Source organism: Ruditapes philippinarum, unplaced genomic scaffold (genome assembly GCF_026571515.1).
Source record: "Ruditapes philippinarum isolate M1 unplaced genomic scaffold, ASM2657151v2 ctg611_1_1_1_1, whole genome shotgun sequence".
NCBI classification, from domain to species: domain Eukaryota; kingdom Metazoa; phylum Mollusca; class Bivalvia; order Venerida; family Veneridae; genus Ruditapes; species Ruditapes philippinarum.
In genome coordinates, this window is record NW_026863843.1 from 178,827 (window position 1) to 203,570 (window position 24,744).

Consider the following 24,744-nt stretch of genomic DNA (forward strand, 5'->3'; position numbering starts at 1 on the left):
AATTGATTTTGTATTGAGGAAAAAAACTGTATCTTTGTAAGATTTCAAATGCAGTGTTAACAAATGTATTTTGAGGTTTTAAACACTAAGTAGTTTCAATAAGTCTTGCAGCTTATGCCTCTATCACTCAAAATAATTAATTTAAATGCACCTATAGGTTACACGGGTATGTTTTTAAAATGTTTTTGATTCTATAAAATACTGTAATATAATCAAATTTTAGATGCATGGCTTTTCTTTTCATTTCAAACTGTGACATCATGACAGAGTGGTTTGAAATGAATCTTGTAACATTTGATCAAAATAACATAAATAATCTAATGTCATATTTAAAAAAGACCTCAACATGCATTTGTAGCCATCTGTATTCATTAAGTGCTCTCTGCAATAGACATCCAGATCTCGGAAAATATGGGTTTTCCCCATCTAACCTGGGGTACAAACAAAACTTTACCGTTACAGCTTCATGGTGCACAACTGTTCACAAAAGAGTGACAAATGTGTATCATTTACTGTAACCACGGATCAGATGTGAAAATACCAAATACATGTATTTTTAATTCCCAGAGTAGGTCTATTATGCCTGGAGTATATACAATGTTGGACCCTTTATTTCATTATTTTAAGTTTTGTGGGGGGAAAATTGTATTTGATGATTTTTTTCTTCTTCAGAGTTTTAATGCTACATGTACATTCCAGACTTTGTTTATATGTTTGACTCCTGTTAGTTGTATAAACTAACAAATGTTAACAAAGTTGTTATGAGAAATTTGTGGAAGATAGATACTACCAGTTTTGTATAGGTTTCATAAATTGAGTCATGCATGCTTTAAGATGAAAACATGAAAATTTCACTCATTCTGTATATCTGTTGTCATATTTAATTGCTTTTTTACTTATCTACTTTATTGCGAGATGTGTATGAATTTGAATTGATTTTATAAATAAGGTATTTTGCATTTTAATTTTTCTTTGTTCATGTTTAACAATATCATTTTTGTCCACTTGAAAGCTGAAATTTTATCTGAAAAATATTGAAAAAAATCAATACATGTCCTGTAAATAAAACATGAAAATTAGTAATATAAGTAATATAGATACAAATGATTTCTATGTTATTTCTCAAGACAATCTCCCAATTTTGAAGGGATATGTTAAGGTATATTTGCTGGTGCCGTCCAAAATAACATATCAGAAAATGTTGTAAAATGTTTGTGCCTATGAAAAGTAAGAGAATGTGTTTGTGATAAGGTGCCAAAGTGTGATTTATCAATCTACAATTTGCATACTTTATCATTATTTATGACAACACCGTTGATGTTTCACTGGTGAGGACGATTGGTTTGCAATGTAACTTTTTGAAAATCTGATGCTTTTGAGTTTGCAGTATATATGAAAATAATGTATATAATAATGGGTGATAAAACTTGAAGACTTGATGTCAATTTAATAATTGTCATTGTAATTTTGTTTTGTTTTCATCAGAATATAAATAGCTAATCAGAAACTGTGGAAGGTATGGCCTAAAAAGGGCAGGTGATGTTGCTCTGTTTTAATCGCAAAATATTAGATTATAATTTAAAGAAGGGTTTTGTACTCCCAAGAGACGTATTGCATGATTACAGAACAGTTATTTATTTCTCACTATCTAGAAAGCTCAGTGATTTTTCCGTTTCTGATCAACATTTTGAAATTATGTTTTGTTGTATTAAAATATCGGTCAGACTCTCAAAGGAATTTTTTTTCCCCGTAAAAATTGCTATGATTGATTTGTTTTTATTTGCAAAATTTACATAATTGAAAATAAAATAACAACATACGATATGGAATAGATTTTTATTTATTGTTATAAATGTTCTTACAGTATATATGCTCTCTATCCGTCCATGTTGTGAAGTATATTTTCATCTATTTTTTTTTGTCTCATTCGTACATGTACCTTTATTATTGTGTTGTATAATTTACTTGTATTGCACATTTTATGATGTTAATGATTATCGCTACCTACATTTGAAATGTTTAGATATTCCCATTCTTCAGATTTTTGAAAAAACAATTATTAAGACAAAGATTTGTTTGGTTTTTTTTTTTCCCCCCTTTTTGAAAAAAATTTAAAAATTTTAAATTTTTTTTTAACTTACAGGGGGATTTTTTTTTATAACCTTAAATTTGTGGGAACACCATTTGACATACATCTGTATTGTAGAAATAATGAGAAATTTTTTGGTAAGATAAATCATTTTTGGGATAACAACACAAACATATTATTCAACTGTAAAGAGCATGTTTGATTTTGATATGAATCAGAATGTAGACTTTATTCATATAATAAACTAAAACTAACATTTCATACAAATTATCTCTATGTAATAAAAGATATTTGATTTCTGGAATTTGCCAGTGTAATTCTTTACAATCCTTTTATCAGTCTGCCAATATAGTGGTCCTCAGGTTTGGGTTGACTGTCTAGTGTTTGGGAACATCAGAAAATGATGTTGAACAACCAGTTTTTGTTATGAATTATTAAGAAACATTGCCATAGTGTTAGCTTTGGACACTATTTTTGCAGACTGAAATAGAAATATTAGACTGACCACCATAGCTGAAAAAAGTCTATAAACTTTTATTAAAGTCCACCTGTGTGCGAAGGAATGATATGAGCTGATGTAATCAATAGGTCCACAATCAATGATTGTTTTCCCTGGTAAAACAGCTTTATATTTAGCTGAGTGAATATGATGAGCAAAAAATGTTGCCCGTTTATATTGCTGTCATTACGCTTGCTAAGTTCACAAATGTCCATGAAATGTATGAAAAGAAATTGGCTTGAAGATGACTGCTAGCCCTACTCAAGACTTCAACTATTTCTGATGCTGTTTCTCACTAAGTGATTTATATTCACAAATCGGCTAAAGTAGATTGCAACTCTGCTGTATTTACATTGTAGCTTTGAATTTGTATAGCAAAGAAAAGTGGAGAGCATTTTGAAAAATAATGAAAAACTTTAATTTTGTTAAATTTTAATCCAGTGACAGAAGATACAAAATGAAATATACACAATAAATACATGTTATATTAAAGTAATAAATCTTTGAAAACAATATAACTGAAAATAAATAAAATCCATACAACATAACAAAGATATGGATTCAATTGTTAAATGTACAGTTTTGATAACTAGTTATGCTGTATTTTCTTAACTAAATGCTTTAAATCACTACATCTTCAGACAATTAAAATAAATCTTCAATCAAAAATTCAAGCTTTAGAAAAAAAACATTTATAGACTAAGGAAATGTCATGATCAGCTTTTTTTTTTCAGAAATAAGGAAACTCTAAATAATATATATCATCCTTATAAAAAATATTTGTCTATTGATTATTGTAAAAAAAATACAAAAACAAATACATTGTAATAGCATTCAGCTAAAAAAACAAAGAAAAAAACCCGAGCAAAATGTTTTTTGTCGAAATGTTTAAAGTATGTATGAAAATGATACCCTACCCAACCCATATCAAACATGCATTGGACCATATTCCTGCTTAACCTAATTCAAAATGTTCCTAAAATCCACTTAATTGAGGATCTGTTGCCTAAATTTTCTCGAAAACTTGTCAAATATTACTTTTACTGCATAGTAATGATTTATTATTCTTTGAAAATATCAGGTACCATACATGTATTTATTTAAAATTTAGCTTTCTTTAGCCAATAAATACCAGTTACAACTCTATAATTAAAATTAAACTCTTTTTATTTCCAAAAAGAATGTAAGAGATACATAAATGATATCAAAAGAATTTTTTTAACCCTACTGGGATTTAAACCCATGACCCACTATTTCAATGCAGTTGAAAGTATTTGCAGCCACTTTTTTAAACTCTTCAAAATGAAGGTAATGCACAAATCTGGGGGCTGGCTACTTTAAACATTTGTGTCTTTAGCCATTTTCTTGGGGTAAAAATGATGTAACATCGGTACTCTAAAGACTAAGCAATTACATTCATATGAGAAAAGTAAACAAAAATGTTTACATTTTTAGCTCACCTGTCACAAAGTGACAGGGTGAGCTTTTGTGATCGCTTTTCGTCCGGCGTCCGTCCGTCCGTCCGTCGTCCGTCCGTCCGTCCGTAAACTTTTGCTTTAAATGACATCTCCTCATAAACCACTGAGCCAATTTCATCCAAACTTCACAGGAATGTTCCTTTGGTGGTCACCTTTAAAAATTGTTCAAAGAATTTAATTCCATGCAGAACTCTGGTTGCCATGGCAACCGAAAGAAAAATCTTTAAATATCTTCTTTTAAACAACCCTAAGAGGCTAGAGCTTAGATATTTGGCATGAAACATCTTTTAATGAGTGTCTACCAAGTTTGTTCAAATAAAAAGCCCTGGGGTCAAAATTGGCCCCGCCCCCGGGGGGGTCATTGATTTTTTCCCTATATGCATATAGTAAAAACTTAAAAGATCTTTCTTTTAAAGAACTGTAAGAGCTAGAGCTAAGATTTTTGGCATGGAACATCTTCTAGTGAGTGTCTACCAAGTTTGTTCAAATAAAAGCCCTGGGGTCAAAATTGGCCCCGCCCCAGGGGGTCATTGATTTTCCCTATATGCATATAAAGTAAAACTTAAAAATCTTCTTTTAAAGAACCCAAAGAGCTAGAGCTTAGATATTTGGCATGAAACATCTTCTAGTGAATGTCTACCAAGTTTGTTCAAATAAAAGCCCTGGGGTCAAAATTGGCCCCGCCCTGGGGGGTAATTGATTTTCCCTATATGCATATAGTTTAAACTTAAAAAATCTTCTTTTAAAGAACCGTAAGAGCTAGAGCTTAGATATTTGGCATAAAACATCTTCTAGTAAATGTCTACCAAGTTTGTTCAAATAAAAGCCCTGGGGTCAAAATTGGCCCCGCCCCAGGGGGTCATTGATTTTCCCTATATGCATATAGTAAAAACTTAAAAAAATCTTCTTTTAAAGAACTGTAAGAGCTAAAGCTTATATATTTGGCATGAAACATCTTCTAGTGAATGTCTACCAAGTTTTGTTCAAATAAAACCCCTGGGGTCCAAAATTGGCCCCTCCCCAGGGGTCATTGATTTTCCTTATATGCATATAGTAAAAAATTATAAAAATCTTCTTTTAAAAGAACCCAAAGAGCTAGAGCTAAGATATTTAGCATGAGACATGTTCTAATGGGTGTTCTACCAAGTATTGTTCAAATAAAAGCCCTGGGGTCAAAACTGGCCCCGCCCGGGGGTCATTGATTTTCCTTATATACATAGCAAAACCTTAAAAATCTTCTTTGAAAAACCCAAATAACTAGAGTTTAGATATTAAGCATGCAAACATCTTTAAGTAAATATCTACAAAGTTTGTTTCAAATAAAAGCCCAGGGGTCAAAACTGGCCCGCCCGAGGGTGTCATTGTTTTTTACTCTATGTGTATAGTAAAACTTAAAAAATCTTCTTTTAAAAAACCCAATGAGCTAGAACTTAGATGTTTTGCATGAAACATCTTCTTATGGGTGTCTACCAAGTCTGTTCAAATAAACAAATAAAAGCCCTTGGGTAAAAATTGGGCCGGGGGGGGGGGCTATATACAGGTGAGCGACCTCAGGGCCATCATGGCCCTCTTGTTATAATGTTTATTTACAATTGCCCAGACGGAAACTAATAAATGACGGTTCTTAATCTTTGCTTGTTAACATTTATTTTTACTAAAACGTAAATAGTAAAAACATCTTCTTTGAAAAGATGTGAAATAAATAAATATGATACATGTATTAATTAGATCAGCACTAGAGTGAACAATATACAATCATACATGTAGTGAACTGATCTTAGACTCTCCTTGGTTCATCCTATCTCAATGGAGCAGTATTCTAAACATAACGATTTTATTTTAAATCGTCGAAACAGATACAAACATATGTACCTGTCCGTTGCTATCTTGCAATGTAGATATGTCAACTTAAACAGTTCCAGTACCTGTAAGTTTAAATTGTTTATTGTATTCATCTATAAAAAAGCTTAACATTAAGGTCTAGGTTGTTGTGATTGTTAAGTAACTGTTTGACTTTGTGACAAACCATTATTATTGTTGTTGTTTTCTTGGCTACCACCTATAGGTGTAGCTGATATAGGTGCTTGCTCTATCAAGAATGGTTGTGGAGCACTACCTCCACCAGCCCCACTGGGCAATTGACCAAATTTCTGCTTTCCCCCGAAAGGGCTGTTTTCCCCCACCAAAAGTTTTTTGTTTCCCCTCCAAAAGGGCTGGGTTTTCCCCCCCGAAAAAAGGTTGTCCCCACTAAAAAATGCCCCCTGCTAAAAAAATTTCCCCTACCAAAAAGGGCCTTGCCCTCCACCAAATGCCCTTTCCCTTTCTTTCTGCTGAAGGGCCTCCACTGAATGACTGCCCACCTCCAAATGACAGCCCTCCTAATGAATCACTGCCACCAGATTGACGAAATGACTGATCTCCAAATGATTGACTACCAAATGATTGACCTTGTTCAAAACCAGTATCAGCTGGCTGGCGTATTTGTCCTGATGAAAACTGACCTAAAAAATCTTGCTGACCTTGACCTCTTCCTGACATACCAACATCAAATCTTTGTTCATCAATTCTACCAAATGACCTTTGACCCTGTCCAAGGGATGTAGGAAATGAGGATGATTGACCTAAGCCTTGTTCAGGACTAAGTCTAGATGTAAAAGAGTCTGTCTGAGAGGATTGATCTCCAAAGGATGGCATGGGAGGGAAGTCTGGAAATCCCATTTGACCTTGACGACGAACATTTTGTCCAGGCATTTGCAATGATGGCCTTTGAAACCTTTGTGGGAGCTGTGTTCTCATTTGATCCCATTGTAAACGGGAGGATGGTCCAAATCTACTTCCCTCTCTTCCAATACCCTGTCTTATTCCAGTTTGAGGCTGGCCAATTAGAGAACTGACATCCAAACCTCGCGTCCTGCTTCCTCTAAATTGCGGAAGTCCCCTAGAAGCCCGTTGTGATGTTGGGGGTACGGAACCCATTCCCCCAGGCAAAGATCGGGAGCCAAGTCCACAAACTCTTTGTTGTGCCTGTGATCCAGGTGCATAAAGAGCTATATAAACAGAAAAGATGTTTTGATGATTATGCTATATTAAGCAGCTACCAAAATTCTTTATATACATTCTTTAATACATTAAAATAGAACAAGATTTTAATAGCTTAATGGAATTTATAGAGGTACTGATTCTATATTAGTAATGTCCTATAGAAAAAGCTTTTAAAATCTAAGATGTTAACTTCATCCTATTGATAACTGGTCTGTGAATATGATAACTCATTACTTACGTCTACTTTCTACGCTTCTTGCACAAACAGCTACAGGCCTTGATGCATCAAATCTCTGATAGGCTCTACACACATGGCCTGGACAGCATGGTGGAGCACCCTATAAATAGTCACAATATTCAAAGCTTTTAATAACTATTATTGTCACAACTAATTTTTAATATCATGCAGAAGTGGGCATAACAAGTATATCTATTTAATCAAGATGGTTCATAAAGGTGGAATATGCAGGCAAAGCTTATATGCTTGACAAAACAAGTGGTGTAAGGTCACAGATAACGGTAGTGAAGATACATGCATGACACAAATAATGTTAAAAGAAATCCTTCAAGGATTAACAAGAATAATGAACCAGACATAGAATTGGTCTTTAGATTTTAAAAATGGCCATTGATTCCTTTCATTTTCAGATCTGAATCCTGCATATCGTTCTTGACAATGATGAATGTTGGTGGCAAACAAATTACAAGGTTATGATGTGGACACAATTTCAGACAGACAGATGGACAGGTCTTTGGAGGCATAAAACAACTTCAATCATGCTATAAGAAAAGTTGACTTACTCTACACACTGATCTTCTGACCATTGGTTGATTTTGTAGATGGAAACTGTCACATATCCCTAACACCACCTGTAACATAATAAACTGCTGCATGAAAATGACAATACACTCGGTACTTATATATCAAAATAATAGCATTCCTCTATTACACTCCAAACACAGCATCATTAAAATCTCTAACCCCTATAATTGCTGTATCAAAAAAAAAATTTCCCCCTAACATAACCTTTAAACACTAGACTTCTGGAGGGCAATAATAATATTGTAATGCATCAAAATAACTACACTCAAAAACCGCCATATATATATTATATTTGTATCAAAATATCTTCACTCTTCCCAAGCACATTAGCTTAAATTACACGGCATGTTGCTGAATAAAGTCAATTTAACCCCAAACAAATCCTTATAGATTATTGTCTTAAGATAACCATCTGTATCATCTATATGTAATAGGCCCTTATCAGAAATAATTGAAGACTTCAACAGCTAAAAAGATCGGGTGAAGTGACTATCTCTGTCCTGACACAAATACCCCCATCCCCACTCCCTCCTTTGTCAGTATTGTATTGATACATGTACATGGGAACAATATTACCTTGAAGTATGGAAATTTATAATTCACTTAATATAGGTGTTTTCACCCTTGGTAAAATGTCATTGACAGTGAAAATTTTGTTTTCACATTTTTGTTTTCACATTTTGTCTGTTTGCTTAATGTTTAATAAGGACATGCAAACACAGTGAAATACATGTACTATGTTACAATTTACATCTCCACTACAGTTACTAGTACATACATAATGCCATATCTTTGAACAAAAGTAATTGCAATGGATGCAAAAGCTCACAAAATTCATCCCTAGGAATACATTAACTGTCTTTAACAACATACAGCACTCAAATTATAATTCAGCATTATACGCTTTTTGGCATCAGGTTGTTTTTGTCTGTTTGTGGAGGGCTAAGAGTTGTGTATAAACCTATCACAAGAAGGTCATCATCATGTAGTGATCATGACCCTAGAAACTGCTCACTTGACAACTGTTGCTACACTATGTTAACTTCTATAATGCTGAAGTTGGTTACTGGGTCATATTAAAGTTTTATTCAATATCACAGTCCAAAGCCACATGCAAAATCATAGTGAATCTCAAAAAAACGTGTAATAGCTTAGTTATTCAAATACAGGCCACAGGTTGAAGTTCCAAGTATAGAAATTTCCACTATTTTTCCACAAACAACCTTCTTGTGTGAATAGCTTAAAGAGACCAAAAGGTGCTCAACTATTCTCAGTGCTTGATAGTCAAACAAGAGTCAGGATAATGAAGAATTGACTAAGTTCAAAATCACCATAATTCTGTCAAAATTCATGTTAACAATTCTGGAACTTGAACTCCCTATTATACTCTCAAAAAAGTATGTAAAGTTTCAACCCATTCCCTTCAGTAGTTTTGGAGATGACAACTTGCATACAAAAGTGTGCCACCAATGCCTGGGCGAATACAATAGCTCTCCCTATTCTTCAAGATTTTAACAGTACAATTCTATGTAAAAGAAGTGATCCCTTGGCATGGGAATTACTAAAAGTATGGCCATGCTTTCAAAGAACTCTGTAGACCATCCAAATATGAAAACTGTTGGAGAAACAAAATTCAAGGATTTCATAAATACATGTACTCCTATGTTTAGCATCAATTGGGTCCTTTAAGAGTCCACAATTATGTTATGTTTGATAAAAGAAAGAAACAATGGCTAACTACTATCATAAGGTTTGTGCAATCAAAACAAAAATTGCTATCATGTAAAATATGCTTATTTAGGCCCTTTAAGGGGTCACAACTCTGTAATTCATGAGATTGGCCTTAATCTTTACAGAATCCAAGATCTGCTAGTGAAAAAAGCCTATGCTAGTCTGTTACCAATCAAAAATACAATGGCAATATTCCATGTTCTACTGATGATACATGGTCTGTGCAAATTTGGTTCAAATCAAAACAAGAAAAACTAATATTGCGCAAAGTGTGGGCAGACAGATGGACAGCCATTGATTCAAACTCACATGAGCACCTTGTAAACAGTTGAGCTAAAACTTGGAAGAAACTAGAAATGTGTCCATAGGACACGGATGCCCCCACACACCACTGTTCTGTCAATCTTATGACTCTAGGTCAAATATTTTTTGGACTACATGTGCCACAAGTTGAAAACTAAAAATCAACAAAGGGCCATAATTCTGTTAAACTTGGTCGCAGCAAAAATTCCTTCCTTTACTACCATCTACACATTAAGGTTGTTAATCCCTGGAAGTTTAAGCAAAATCTGCCATCCGGTTTAAGAGGAGTTGCAATCACAAAATTTTTACATAGTATATAATGAAAAAAACAACAAAGGGCCATAATTCTGTTAAATTTGGTTGCAGCGAAAATTCCTTCCTTTACTGCCATCTACACATAAAGGTTGTTCATCCTTGGAAGTTTAAGCAAAAATCTGCCATCCGGTTTAAGAGGAGTTGCATTCACAAAATTTCTATATAGTATATAGTGAAAAAATCAACAAAGGGCCATAATTCTGTAAAGTTGGTCGCAGCAAAAATTCCTTCCTTTACTACCATCTTCACCTTAAGGTTGTTCATCCCTGTAAGTTTAAGCAAAATCTGCCATGCGGTTTAAGAGGAGTTGCATTCACAAAATTTCTACATAGTATATAGTGAAAAAATCAACAAAGGGCCATAATTCTGTTTAAATTTGGTCGCAGCAAAAATTCCTTCCTTTACTACCATCTACACATTAAGGTTGTTCATCCCTGTAAGTTTGAGCAAAATCTGCCATGCGGTTTAAGAGGAGTTGCGTTCACAAAATTTCTTCATAGTATCTAGTGAAAAAATCAACAAAGGGCCATAATTCTGTTAAATTTGGTCGCAGCAAAAATTCCTTCCTTTACTACCATCTACACATTAAGGTTGTTCATCCCTGTAAGTTTAAGCAAAATCTGCCATCCGGTTTAAGAGGAGTTGCGTTCATAAGATTTCGGGACGTACGGACGGACTGACGGACGGACTGACGGACTGACACTCGGACGGACAAGTGCAACGCTATATGCTCCCACTCTGTGGGGGCATAAAAAACAAGAGCTGTCAGTTGGACAGCATGCTCAACTATTCTCAGTTCCTGATAGTAAAACAAGAGCCTGGATAATGTAGAATTTTCTAAGTTGAAAAAGGACCATTATTCAGTCAAAATCATATAAGAGTTATGAACCTTAGCCAGTGACCTTCTATGCTCTTATTTAAGTTTGTGATTTGTTTCAAGCCTTTCTCTTTAGTACTTTTGGAAATACATGTACCAACTTCAGTGCAAAAACTTAAATGTGACACCAATGCCTGGGCGAGTATAATAGCTCTCTATATTCCTTCAATAGGAAAAAGAATGAAAGAACAAAAACAATATTACAGGTATGAGCATTACAAAGTAGTTATTCACAAAACATACAATTAATTTTAAACGAATTATATTTTTATACAAAAGTAACATAATAAAAGTAACATAAGTGATACATACCATAAGAACTGATATAGATATCCACATTATTTTTCTCTACTTAACAACTTGATCAAGTTTATTAAGTCCTTAAAACAATTTATATAAATAGTTTATAGAAATAGATAAAAAGTGTGCTTTTTAAATACCAATCACAGGAAAAGAGCACATGTGTATATTATACAAAATGACAGTAAAATTGTGTCCATTCAGTTTTATCATTAAGTTATTAACTGACTAATTGGGAGTTTCCTTGTCATCACATTTAGTCATTTAGAAATTTTCAAATCGAGCATCCAATCACATTGCAGTATATGATAAACCATGAAATGTGTCATACATCCTTAATTAGTGTTTGTCTATAAATTTGTCCCTTGTCAATCATGTACCCTTGAAGTAGGAAATAAATTGCCTCTGGTAATTTATGCAGAAATATATATCGTGACTTCCATTTATTCTGTCTACAAAAATACGCACACCCTTATATTGAAAAAATATAGTTTCCTATTATTACAGCATATATAAACTTTTTTTAATGACAGAAATATTTGGTTATTGAAGGTGAATGCTACAGTACAGACATATAAGCAGAATGAAAACTGTACAAGTGAATTTATTTAAATTTTGCATGATCTTAGAATATGATAATAGAACAATTAGAGCAAAAAAAATTGGGAGTCACCAAACACATTTTTGAGTTACGCAGATGACCCCCTTTCTCTGCTTTGTTAAAAATGTTTCTATTAACATCTTTTAAAACAAGCAAAGTAAATTCTATAATACTGTTTTCATGCTGCTAATTCAATTCAACGTCATCAAAACAGACGAGGGGACAAAAGTCCACCTTGACAAACAGGGGCAATTGTCTGAGGGAGTAAATGTATGATTTCTGTGAGGGAGCTATCCAGCTAACATCAGTGGTTCTGGTGCCCGTAGGTGTCTGAAATAATACACAGAGGGTCACCCGAAGCCTTCCTTGGGGAATGAGCAAAAGCCCACTGGACATCATTCAACAGAAGAATGGCCCACTGGACAATATTCAACAGGACAATGGCCGAGTGCTCACTTTGGCAGGGAGGACAATATATCAAAATTCTTATAAAAAATATAACAATTGTTATTGTTCATACATTTTTCATTTTGAAAATTAATTTATCTGAGAAAGTATGTGATATTAATTTAAATTTTGAGGTATTGGGTTTTGACATGTGTCTGTCTTCCTTAATACTTCCTTTATATTGATGTAACATTTTCTTGAGTGCATTACATATAGAGTAAAATATTTGACAATTTTCATTGCTTTCGAAAATATAAAATATAATATTACAACATTTTACCAGTTAAAAATATCAAATTTGACTATAAGTGAAACTTGAAGTTCAGATAAATTAATTTTCAAAATGAAAAAATGTATGTACAATAATAATAATAATAATAATAATAATGGGCTTTTGTCATAGTGGACTATTGTCCTAGTAAGCTATTGTCTTGTGGGCTTTTGTCTACAGGGCTTTTGTCCTACAATTGCCTTCCTCCACCAGTGAAGCTGGAAACCAGTAAGGTGCAATATCATGTCAATATATGCAAACCAAACAACCTTTAATTATTGACATTAGTGCTATGGTTCAGATTTAAACATGCAATCATTACATTTGTTCCAAGATACTTGTGTTTACTCATAGTTCCCTGTGATGGAGGACTGAAAAAAGATAGTATCGAAAAAAATGAAGAAAAAAAATTAAAAAGAAGGAAATATCAATTTCTTCTCATTGTTTCTTTATTGTTTTTCAAAAAGTAGATAATAAGAATTTGCATTATCACAAAATTTCAAAGTAAGTTGCTGTAGAATTTATATAAACCCTTTGGCTTGACCCTCCTAGATTAATAATCTAAGATTATACCGATGTCATTTAGGTGAATGTCAGACATAATCCCCTTCGGACAAAATCCCCTTCGCCTATCCGGACAAAATCCCCTTCAGGGGTGGACATAATCCCCTTCATGTTTTTGCAAGGCTGGACAAAATCCCCTTCACTACCCGGACAAAATCCCCTTGTTTCATAGGTTTCTAATGTATTATTATGCTCCATAAAAATTGATGAATAATGTATTACTATACTCCCTAAAAATCGATGAATAATGAACTTTTGTTTTTTTATTTATAATTATGTATCAATAGTTAACCTTTATTTAGTTTAGAAGTTTTCATTAAAGTTCTTGTAAATTATCAACTGCATTATAAACACATATTTGATTAGGCAATTTCTTTAATTATTTTAAATTGATAAGTATGAAAAACATTTTTATTAGCCAATAATTGTTTCATTGATTTTATAAGTTGATAATTCTAATTGATAAATACTATCCATTGTTACAATTTCTATTGATGAAAGAGTGATAATTTAATCAAACCAAGATCACTGAACTACTTGATTGATTGTTATGAATGCTAACAAAGAAATTTTAATGTGATTAAAATGTGCTAATTGAATGTGCTTTTCTGTTGAAATAATGTAATTTCTACTTATTTTTTATACATTAAGATATTTACCACACAGCATAATGCAGTATGTCGCTCTCATACCCACTTTATAAACCGAAAATTCCTCCGAGGGGGATTTTGTCCTAGGTAGCAATTTTATGAAGGGGATTTTGTCCACTTCAAAATTTCACACATGAAGGGGATTATGTCCACCCATGGAGGGGATTATGTCCAGATATACAAAAATACATGAAGGGGATTATGTCCGTACACCCATTTAGGTATGTATGTATGTATTTTAGGCTTAATGAGGTTCCATCTGCCCTTTCTGGCACTAAGAGATGGACCCCGGACATCTCACCATTCATGTCCTTTAATGTAACTATCAACCAAAAAGGTGACCTATAAATTTTGAATTCAGTAATTCACTGAATGATACTAAATATGTATGCAAGTCGATTTATGTCATTTAGGCTTATACTACTTATTATTCATAACATGTGATGTTCTATTCAAGTTCATTCAGAAAATAAAAAATGTGAAATAAGGAAGAGTCTGACTTCAAAATTTTTTTCTTCAGTTACAATTATATATTCTACCATGATCACAACTTGCATGCATAAACGGTCATAAATTGAAACATAAAACAATACTTTCCATTGTTATTAGAAGATAATAAATATTTATGTTATAACAGCTACCCTAATTGAGATGACGAAATTAAGATGTTTGTTTCACAGGAAATGTGTGACATTTGACACATTGATTGACAGGTCAAATGTCGTTCTCCAGACATATTCATCTCCTGGCTGTCAACATGATGTAACATCAACTAGTCATAAACATTCACTATAATGAAGAAACTTCTGTAAGTGATCAGGTAGGTTAAGTTTATCTGTGTTCACAAATATTCTACCCTGTAGAGAATCTCTGACAACAATTCTACAAGTTTCTTTCAATGTCCTTACTGTTTGTAGTTTCTTCTTCAGAGTGTCTAAGATTTTATTTGTATCACCAGTCTGATGTTCTAAATGCTCAATATAATGTTTAAGGTCACGAAGGCAGGATATTCTACAAACTGGAGAACATATATCTATCAAATGTTGCAAGACAGTTATTCTTTGTCTATCTGGTGAAAACACACCATAATAATGTGTAAATCTTGTTGTGACTTTTTGGTTATCTAGAAATTTGGCTCCACCGCAAACCAGAGGTTTAACGTTAATAATGGCATCATCAGGTGTATAAGATGGGCATTTATTGATACTGGGAGAGTCTAAGATCATTTCTGCTGGAGTACAACCTGAAAATTTTCCAAATAGTTCATTATGTCAAGAAACAAACAGTAAAATTATTTAAGAAGGTAATCTAAACATATGCAATGAAATGGTTAAGGTCCATAAAAGATACCTAACTACTCAATATCTTTAAAAGAAGATGTTTTGAAAGCTTTTCTTCCATCTGTCTATGTTACAAAAGTGACCCTTAAATCAAAATGGTGTCCAGTGATATTATAAAAGTACATTTGTATTATTTTGCTTAAATTTTATAGTGTTTACAGTTGGAATTTTTTTAAAGTACATGTACAATTTCATCCATTTTTTAGCATCATTAGCTGGTAAACAGGCATTTTCTTCTGGGCATTGTAACTTCTAAGAAGATTTTTTTAGACATATTTATCATGTAAATCTATGTAACCTATAAAAAGAATCATTTTTTGTGAAATATTACAAAATCTGACCAAAAGATTTTGACCGGTAGATTTTTAAAGTTTTCCCTGCAGTTGCTAAAATTTGTAATGTATATGATTTTCTTAACAACTTTGAAGGTTTGATGTTGGTGATTTTTTTTTTCTAATACTGAAAATTGTTTCCAACTTCAACAAAATGTACGTGATATTATACTAATTTTTACAAGATATTCATTAAAGACAGTTGGTGGATAGGTTCATTCATGGATGGACTTAAACAACTCCTACCACATTTTTCATAACTTTCAAAAAAGTAATATCCTCAAATGCCCTTGTTTATATTTTGAGGGAAAATGGATAAAAGCCCTACCATACAAGAATGACAAGGACAAAAGCCCTCCCAAGAAATTAATTGTCAGACTAAGGCCCCCACCACTTTTTGACAGGTTGGTTTAGAAAAATATTAATCAAATTAATTAATCAGAGGATTGGATGAAATAAACATGGAAACTGAAAGTTTTTAACAACATTCATCTCAAAATCGAATAAATCTAGAAAATCTTTTATAGATCTGCCTTTTTTTTTTATCATAATTCACATACATTTCAAATATTTATTGCTTTTAAAGGGACTCCACAGAGGTTTTTTGACCTGATGGGACTGAAAATATTTTTCAAGGTAAATGTACCATTTGATGTAGGTTTAGACCACTAATCTTTGTGCAAAATTTCAGATCATTCGCGCACTTCGTTTTTCCAGAATAATTATTCAAATTGTAAAAAAAATTACCCAAAATGAAAAGCGTTTAAACGCTTTTTACTCAAATCGGGATAAGAAAAACATAAAAATACATTTTCAATTTATTTCAAAGTATATTTCTTAAATATCTTTGCATATATTTCTGTTTAAAGTGTCCCAGCTCATTTATGTAAGAAATTTAGATGTTACCAAGACCCCTCCAATTGCGGGAAACAGAACCTTTTGGACTTTCATACCCTCAGCAAAAAGAGGTGGCAAATGTCCAAGAGGGCAAAAGTCCTAGCATCGGCTCAAACACTGAGATCTGGACATGTTTCCTGCCATTTGGTGCAGAAACAAAACTACCACATACAATGTCAATACAGGCAAAAGGTTATGACCTGGTTTGTTTCTCCCTATATTAGACTGTCTGAAAACAAGATTGCAGGACTTCAAATTGAACAATATACATACCTAGAAGATCAGGTACATTAGCATCAGCACCTGCATTGAGTAGCATGTAGATTAACTGTGCCCTCCTATCATGACTGTTACTACAGGCACCATGTAATGCTGAAATATTAAGATTTATAAAACTTTATCACAGAGCTTTAATATTGCACAGAGATAAATATAAACTTAAACAAGATATGTTTGTAAAACATGTATGCCCCCTATCAGCAGCCAATTAGTCATGTTATCAAGTTATTATGCATGACTTCTGACCCAGTGAACAAACAATTAATAAGGGTTATCTAGTATCTACTGGTCATGACTAGTCACAAGGTAATAATTATTGTGACCCCATAAGTTGTGTGCAGCAATTTAAGTTATTACAAATCTTGCATAAATTTTATGAATCATGTAGGCCTCATTAATGACAGCCAAGTTGTTATATTACATAAGACCTTCAAATGTGTATACCAAAAGCATTTTTAGTTTAATATAAAAATATCAACCAAGGCAACTCGAGTTGTTGAGTTATTGGTCAGAAACCATCATTAAATACAAGGTCAATATGACATTGACCCCTTGACCCCAAAATCAATAGGGGTCATCTACTGGTCATGACCAATCATCATACCAAGTTTGAAGTTCCTAGGCCTAAGCGTTCTTTAGTTATTGATCGGAAACAGTTTTTACCTACAAGGTCAATGTGACCTTGACCTTTGACCCCTTGACCCCAAAATCAATAGGGGTCATCTGCTGGTCATGACCAATCACCATACCAAGTTTGAAGTTCCTAGGCCTAAGCGTTCTTTAGTTATTGATCGGAAACCGTTTTTACCTACAAGGTCAATGTGACCTTGACCTTTGACCCCTTGACCCCAAAATCAATAGAGGTCATCTGCTGGTCATGACCAATCACCATACCAAGTTTGAAGTTCCTAGGCCTAAGCGTTCTTTAGTTATTGATCGGAAACCGTTTTTACCTACAAGGTCAATGTGACCTTGACCTTTGACCCCTTGACCCCAAAATCAATAGGGGTCATCTGCTGGTCATGACCAATCACCATACCAAGTTTGAAGTTCCTAGGCCTAAGCGTTCTTTAGTTATTGATCGGAAACTGTTTTTACCTACAAGGTCAATGTGACCTTGACCTTTGACCCCTTGACCCCAAAATCAATAGGGGTCATCTGCTGGTCATGACCAATCACCATACCAAATTTGAAGTTCCTAGGCCTTACTGTTCTTTAGTTATTGATCGGAAACCGTTTTTACCTACAAGGTCAATGTGACCTTGACCTTCCACCCCTTGACCCCAACATCAATAGGGGTCATCTGCTGGTCATGACCAATCACCATACCAAGTTTGAAGTTCCTAGGCCTAAGCGTTCTTTAGTTATTGATCGGAAACCGTTTTTACCTACAAGGTCAATGTGACCTTGACCTTTGACCCCTTGACCCCAAAATCAATAGGGGTCATCTGCTGGTCATGACCAATCACCATACCAAGTTTGAAGTTCCTAGGCCTAAGCGTTCTTTAGTTATTGATCGGAAACCGTTTTTACTTACAAGGTCAATGTGACCTTGACCTTTGACCCATTGACCCCAAAATCAATAGGGGTCATCTACTGGTCATGACCAATCACCATACCAAGTTTGAAGTTCCTAGGCCTAAGCTTTCTTTAGTTATCACTCGGAAACCATTTGGTCTACGGACCAATGGACCGACAAATGCAATGCAATATACCCCCTCTTCTTTGAAGTGGGGGCATAATAAATCATGATGTGGCTGCTAGTAAATCAGCAGCATGAATTCAGTCACAAGTTATTGCTGGTGTTGTCAGAGATTTATAAACAGTTTAGGAAAATTAAATACTTTAACAAATTTAATAGCTGAACTTACTGGGACTTTTTATCAGAATTTGATGCAATATTCTGACAATTTTTAAAAGAAATTTAAGTGATAGTATTTGATGAGCAACGTTTTTTGGTTGTTTTTTTTTCTGTTTTCTTTTAATATCATATAAATTCATGCTGACTTTCATGACAATTCACAAGTATCCAACCACTTGTAAAATAAGGCTAAGGATAGAAATTGTTTTTGTTTTAAAAAAAAATGCTTTTTCTGAATTTATAAAGGGCTATAACTCAGAAATACATTAACTGATAATGATTGCATTTGTAAGCCTCATTACTTTTATTCACATATACATTCTTGCAATTTTCATTAAAATATGTAATACCAATTCTAAGATACGGACAGACTGATGTACAGGCTAAGCCATTTCAATATCTTCCGTAGAGGATAAAAAAATTAAATGAAAACTTTCAAAAAGAGAATTTTTCTGCAAATACCAGTTTGGTCACTAGTGTCTTTTATAGCTGGGTTAGCTCCCCTATCCAATAAGAATTGTACAATATTCAACAGCTCTGGTGACTCACTACGACAGGCTATCATTAATGGTGTCCTCCCTGCAAAATGATAAAACAAAATTAAGTATATAAACTTACAAAGAATAAAAGATTAAACTTAAAAAAAATAACTTAACATAACCATATGTGCAATGAGACCATAGAAGAAAATATCACTGAGATTATCATTTAATGAACAATGGCATGAGTTACATAAATGAAAGAGTCGACTAGAGCATAGAAAAATATCATTCCCTTACCCCTGGATTTTGCCAGGACTGGTTGATTACATCAAAGCAAACAAAGGGAGGTATTCGACCAATCTTGAGTTTGAGCGAACAAACTTTAACTATACATAATTTACATTCATTTAACTATAACACTAGTATACCTGCATTATCTTGTATATTCACAGGACTGCCAGCATCTAGTAACATCTGTACATTTTGTGCTGATTTATTAGCAGCCACATGTAATGCTGTCTCCCCGAACCTGTCCTGAGTATCCACAGCACATCCAAAACTGATCAATATGTACAGGATTTCTTTATTCACTAAATCAAAAAGTGAAGAATCATAATCAATGTTAGTATAACCATCAACATGTTGACTGACAAACATAATAAACTCAATTCATACAGCAAAAATGATTACAAACAGCCATTGTGTCTCTTTCATGAAATTTAAATATAAATACAAATTGATGCCAAGATCTTTTGAAATCAAGCAATTAAAATTTTCCTTATTGTTACAGAGAAAGATAACTTAATAATTGCACAATTAGATTTTCAAATTCTTTTATTTCTTTATTTTCATAATTATACACTCCTGCTGAGTTTCGATCTAACCAACAACAAAATGTAGAAATTTTCCTTTAAAAAAAATGTCTTTATTTACGTAGCTAAGTGCCATAACTGAAGAATTTCATAAATGGATAACTACGGGTGGACTTTGCATCATTTGATTAGCCTAAATTCATTATAAATATATACATTCATGCAAACTTTCATCAAAATCTGACCAAACAGTTGCAACAAATGGAAAAAAAACTTATACACATAAAAATATTCTTAGATATCAAATCTGCTTATAATACAAAATCTGTGCATGTGTAGTTCAAATTAAATGATAAATGAAACTGAACACAATTTGCTCAGGGTAGAGCTGTCATTGGTTCAGATCGAAGAAATATAGATATCTGATATCGGTTAACAAATACACCAAAATATCAATTTATCATCACTTTCAAACTTACTAGTTTTCATGATTTCAGTACACATGTTGGTGATGACATAATATTATTATACCATATCATTCTATCAATGGAAGCTTTAGGTTAGGGGAGCTAAAAACTGTTCAAGCTTTAAAAGTACAAACATATAACCTTCACAGGGGCTGTGACCAGCAGCTATGTGCAAAGGTGATTGCTTGTTGACATTTGTTATGTTGATGTTCAAACCATGATCTAAGAAGCGCTGTAACTGAGATAAATTCTTCATGTTCACACAATTAAACAGCTTATCTTTGTCTCTGTTAAAGATTTCATTTGTTTCATTGTAACAACCATGCTCTTCTACCTCATCCTGAAAATAAAAAAATTCTTAAATACGTCCAAAATTATCAAATGCAGGAATAAAAATTATTATTTTAACCTTTACCACACCAGATTAGTCCAACTACATGTAATTAGACCTGTCAAAGAGACAATAAGATAATTTTGGACAGGAGATGACTTTTTCAATTGTGTGACAGTCTGAAAAAAAAGTCTGTAAAAACTTAAATACATGTAGGTCAAACCGTTCACGGCTATATACACACTAGATATAAATTTGTATACCTTACAGTTATTGATAAAATAATAGGCAAAATTTCAGTATATATACTGACTGAATGGCAAACAGTGCAGATGAACAGGCTGATTTTGGTCTGCATGGGTCACAACTCACATCAGTTGCCACCAGCAGGCAAATTGTTTAAGTGGCCAGGTGACCAATCACCATATACCTGGCCATATTACACACAAGAGTAATTTGAAAGTATCTAATTAAAATGGTAAAACGTTACTGCTGAGTTTCCCCAAATCTAACCATCATTAAATTATGGCAATAAGTCTATGTGAAAATCAAAAGGGTCATTTGAATCCTTATCCTAAATTTGACTATCTGAATATAAGACACTCTTTCGCGAAAATGTATGAGATTTATTAAATCATTAGAAACTACAGTATATTTAAGAAAAATACGAAACAAGTTGTTTCCACTAGTTATAGTGCTTGACTATTCAAGACAAGATATATATAATTATACTTCAATTTCCTGATAGAAATGTTTCTGTTGTTGCTTAAATTTTCTTGACATGTCAGTTGTTGTTGTTGTTAGCCTGATGCATAAACTAAACTGTTGAGTAATTACTTTATATTCATATTTTTGCACAAAAAATTCATGTCTGCGACACAAACTCTAAGTTGTCAAACAGTTAAAAAGTTCTATATATAAATATTAGGGAAATATTTGTAATATGGATATATTTATCTTATGCACCATGTATAGCAGAAAGTAAAATGACGTCACAGGTCAGACTAACTTATAGATTTTCCAAGACTCCAACTCCATTCGTGCAGAATTGACATAAAAACCTCCTACCGGTACTTAAAGCAGAGACATAGATAACATGTACCGGTATCTCTCTGGTTATACTATATAACTACACCTCTTTGGCATGCTATTGAATCAAAAGGAATTACAATGTCTCAATAAAAGATTTCTGAAAATGATTATTGCAAGACTACTGTACAGTTTAAATTTAGTTGATTTTATTAAAGGAAATATAAGAATTTTTGAAAATGTCATTGTGAAAAAAGACATAGTATATGAATGTGACAAAGGTGTGCATGTTCAAATAATTCTGATGGTTGCATTGATCACAAAACAGTATAAGGATCATTTACCTGGTGCCAGGTGGCATTCATGAGAAATGAAGTATGCAGTGCTGATAAACACAATAAATTTCCTGAAAGAGTTTTTTTCATATTTAGACCAGATATTATCATTCGAACCAAATGTTAAAACTTTAGCTTTTAAGTCGCATATAACATTTTCAATGAATAAAACGGATGAATGGTTGAAAGATTAAGACAATACATGACATTATAAAACTGTGTTACTAAGCACTCTGAGGGGTCACTTTGGAAAGGCAACAGTTTAAGGAAATGATGCTGGATGAAAGGAGGATTGAAAAACAGAAAGAAGAAATTAGGAAAAATGACGAACTAGAAAGAAAAAGAGTTGAAAAACTTGAAAAAAATCAAAAATGAGGATTATGACATTATGTTTTATGGTCTTTGGCAAAGTGAAGAAAGACAATGAGTCAGAATAGACCAAAAAAGGCAAATAATTTCAGTTATGATTCAGAACAGATGTTTTTTAAGTTGGGAGATTTAAATTTCAATACAGTTGTAGAAGGAAAAAGACTGTTACAGAATTGAAAAATGATGTTTTAAGTTTAGTTTACAAAGCAAATGAAGTCCCTGTCCTAACAAATTCTCATATTTTGTGGAAAAACATAATATATACATAGGTTTTTAATTCAGATTCATGATGAATATATTTGCAGGTTCATGGTTTTGATGAATGGTTCAATGTAAAATATGAAGAGGAAAATGTCATATACACATGTAAGCTAGCAGAGGAGTTTAATACAGGAGATGTAGAAGTTAAATATTAAGTAAGTAATTCAATTCTGAAAGGATTCTTTTATTGACACAATGTTCAGGAAAATTCTAGCTGTTGAATCAGTGAGTTAGCACATCTTTGGACTGTAATTTATTAAATTATCAGTTAATATATGCTTAATGTCTTCAAATATGACTGCTTCAATGATAGAAAAAATAAATTTACTTGTGTTTCACTATGTTAACATTTCTTTTCAGAAATTAAAGATCTTTTTAAAGTTTTTGTGCTGCCTTGAAAAAGGCAACATATAGGGGTTACTTTTGTCGGCGGCGTCATTGTCGGCGTCTGCATCCCCTTAAGCTTGTCTAGAGCATAAGTGAGTCATTATAAGTCGGATTGACTTCGAACTTGGTATGCTACTTCTTATAATGACCTGAAGTGCAGTGGACAAGAACCAGTACTTTTCATTTCTTATTTTTTGAGTTATTGCCCTTTGTTAATTTTCATACTTTATTTTTGTCCAGGCCATTTCTCCTAAAGTATAAAAGCTATGGACATGAAACTTCATAGGATGATAGATCTCATTAGGAAGAAGTGCAATGCACAAGAACCGGTACTCTGCATTTCTTATTTTTTTAGTTATTGCCCTTTGTTAATTTTCATACTTTATTTTTGTCCAGGCCATTTCTCCTACAGTATAAAAGCTATGGTCTTTTAACTTCATAGGATGATAGATCTCATCATTAAGAAAAATTGCAGTGTACAAGAATCGGTACTCTGCACTTCTTATTTTTGAGTTATTACCCTTGTATTTTCATACTTTATTTTTGTCCAAGCCATTCTCTTAAATTATAAAAGCTATTGACTTGAAACTTCATAGGGTGATAGATCTTATTGATAAGCACAGAAACTGCTGCTTCTTATTTTTTGAGTTATTGCCCTTTCTTAATTTTCATATTTCATTTTTGTCCTGGCCATTTCTCCTAAACTATATTGTACACAAGACGACACATCCGACTCGCAGAGTTCTTGTGGTATATTGCTATCGTGAGGCGACACATGTCATCACTGATGGCCCTTGTATAGTTTTGAAATCATTCTAACTTAATAGGCAATTTTGACAAGCATTCAAAGTTCAAAAAAGGGCATAACTCTAAAAATATTGCTTTTAGATTAATGCCCCTTGTCTTACAACTGCCTCTTGTCATGATAAGCAAGTCTTCCAAGTTTTATGTTGATAGCTTTGAAATTGCTTGAGTAATTGGCTGCAATAAAAAAATTTGCACAGTGACAATGACGATGCTAGCTAAAGTTTTCACTCACTCACTCACTCACTCACTCACTCACTCACTCACTCACTCACTCACTCACTCACTCACTCACTCACTCAACTCACTCAACTCACTCAACTCACCAACACTTACAATAAATGTTTGTTTTTTTCAATCTTGTTATGGTTCTTGCTTGGTTTGAATTTTTCATAAATATATGTTTTTGAGTCAGCAAAGAGAAAAATGACAGCCCTTTAATTTGAATTAGAAAACAAGAGCCATGTAAACATGGCCATCCCTCGCAAAAATGTGTTTGCTCATTGGAAGAATATACTAGTTTATTACCCTTCCAGATTTTTTCCGCCTTTTTGATTGGATATTGATCACCCGAAAGAAATTGATATAACCGAGCCAGACGGGTAATATACACACTAAATTTCCCCGTTTTGTACCCAACGTTGTAAACAACATGCGCTGAGGTGATGCGCGTACGGTTCGATTTTACGCGGTGTAAATTCCGATTTAAAAGCACTTTTTAACTGTCAAATGATCAATATTTACCAAAGTAGAGTAATGATACATATT

At 33.2% G+C, this 24,744-nt stretch overlaps 2 protein-coding genes across 2 annotated transcripts; both read right to left on the bottom strand.

Moving 5' to 3' along the window:
• Window positions 1-6,063: 6,063 nt before the first annotated feature.
• On the bottom strand, window positions 6,064-12,043 carry LOC132723492 (filaggrin-2-like). The gene is made up of 5 exons (XM_060708220.1): window positions 11,470-12,043; window positions 7,910-7,978; window positions 7,347-7,446; window positions 6,372-7,113; window positions 6,064-6,196 (listed from the first exon to the last, which is right to left on the bottom strand). The coding sequence occupies exons 1-5, from the start codon at window positions 11,494-11,496 to the stop codon at window positions 6,064-6,066; spliced, it is 1,071 nt and encodes a 356-aa protein (XP_060564203.1). The 5' UTR covers window positions 11,497-12,043.
• A 2,175-nt stretch (window positions 12,044-14,218) lies between these two features.
• On the bottom strand, window positions 14,219-21,666 carry LOC132723476 (serine/threonine-protein phosphatase 6 regulatory ankyrin repeat subunit A-like). The gene is made up of 6 exons (XM_060708201.1): window positions 21,524-21,666; window positions 20,602-20,800; window positions 19,610-19,771; window positions 19,162-19,278; window positions 16,833-16,931; window positions 14,219-15,233 (listed from the first exon to the last, which is right to left on the bottom strand). Exons 1-6 carry the CDS (start codon window positions 21,572-21,574, stop codon window positions 14,767-14,769), a joined length of 1,095 nt encoding a protein of 364 aa, XP_060564184.1. The 5' UTR covers window positions 21,575-21,666; the 3' UTR covers window positions 14,219-14,766.
• Between the last annotated feature and the right edge of the window lie 3,078 nt (window positions 21,667-24,744).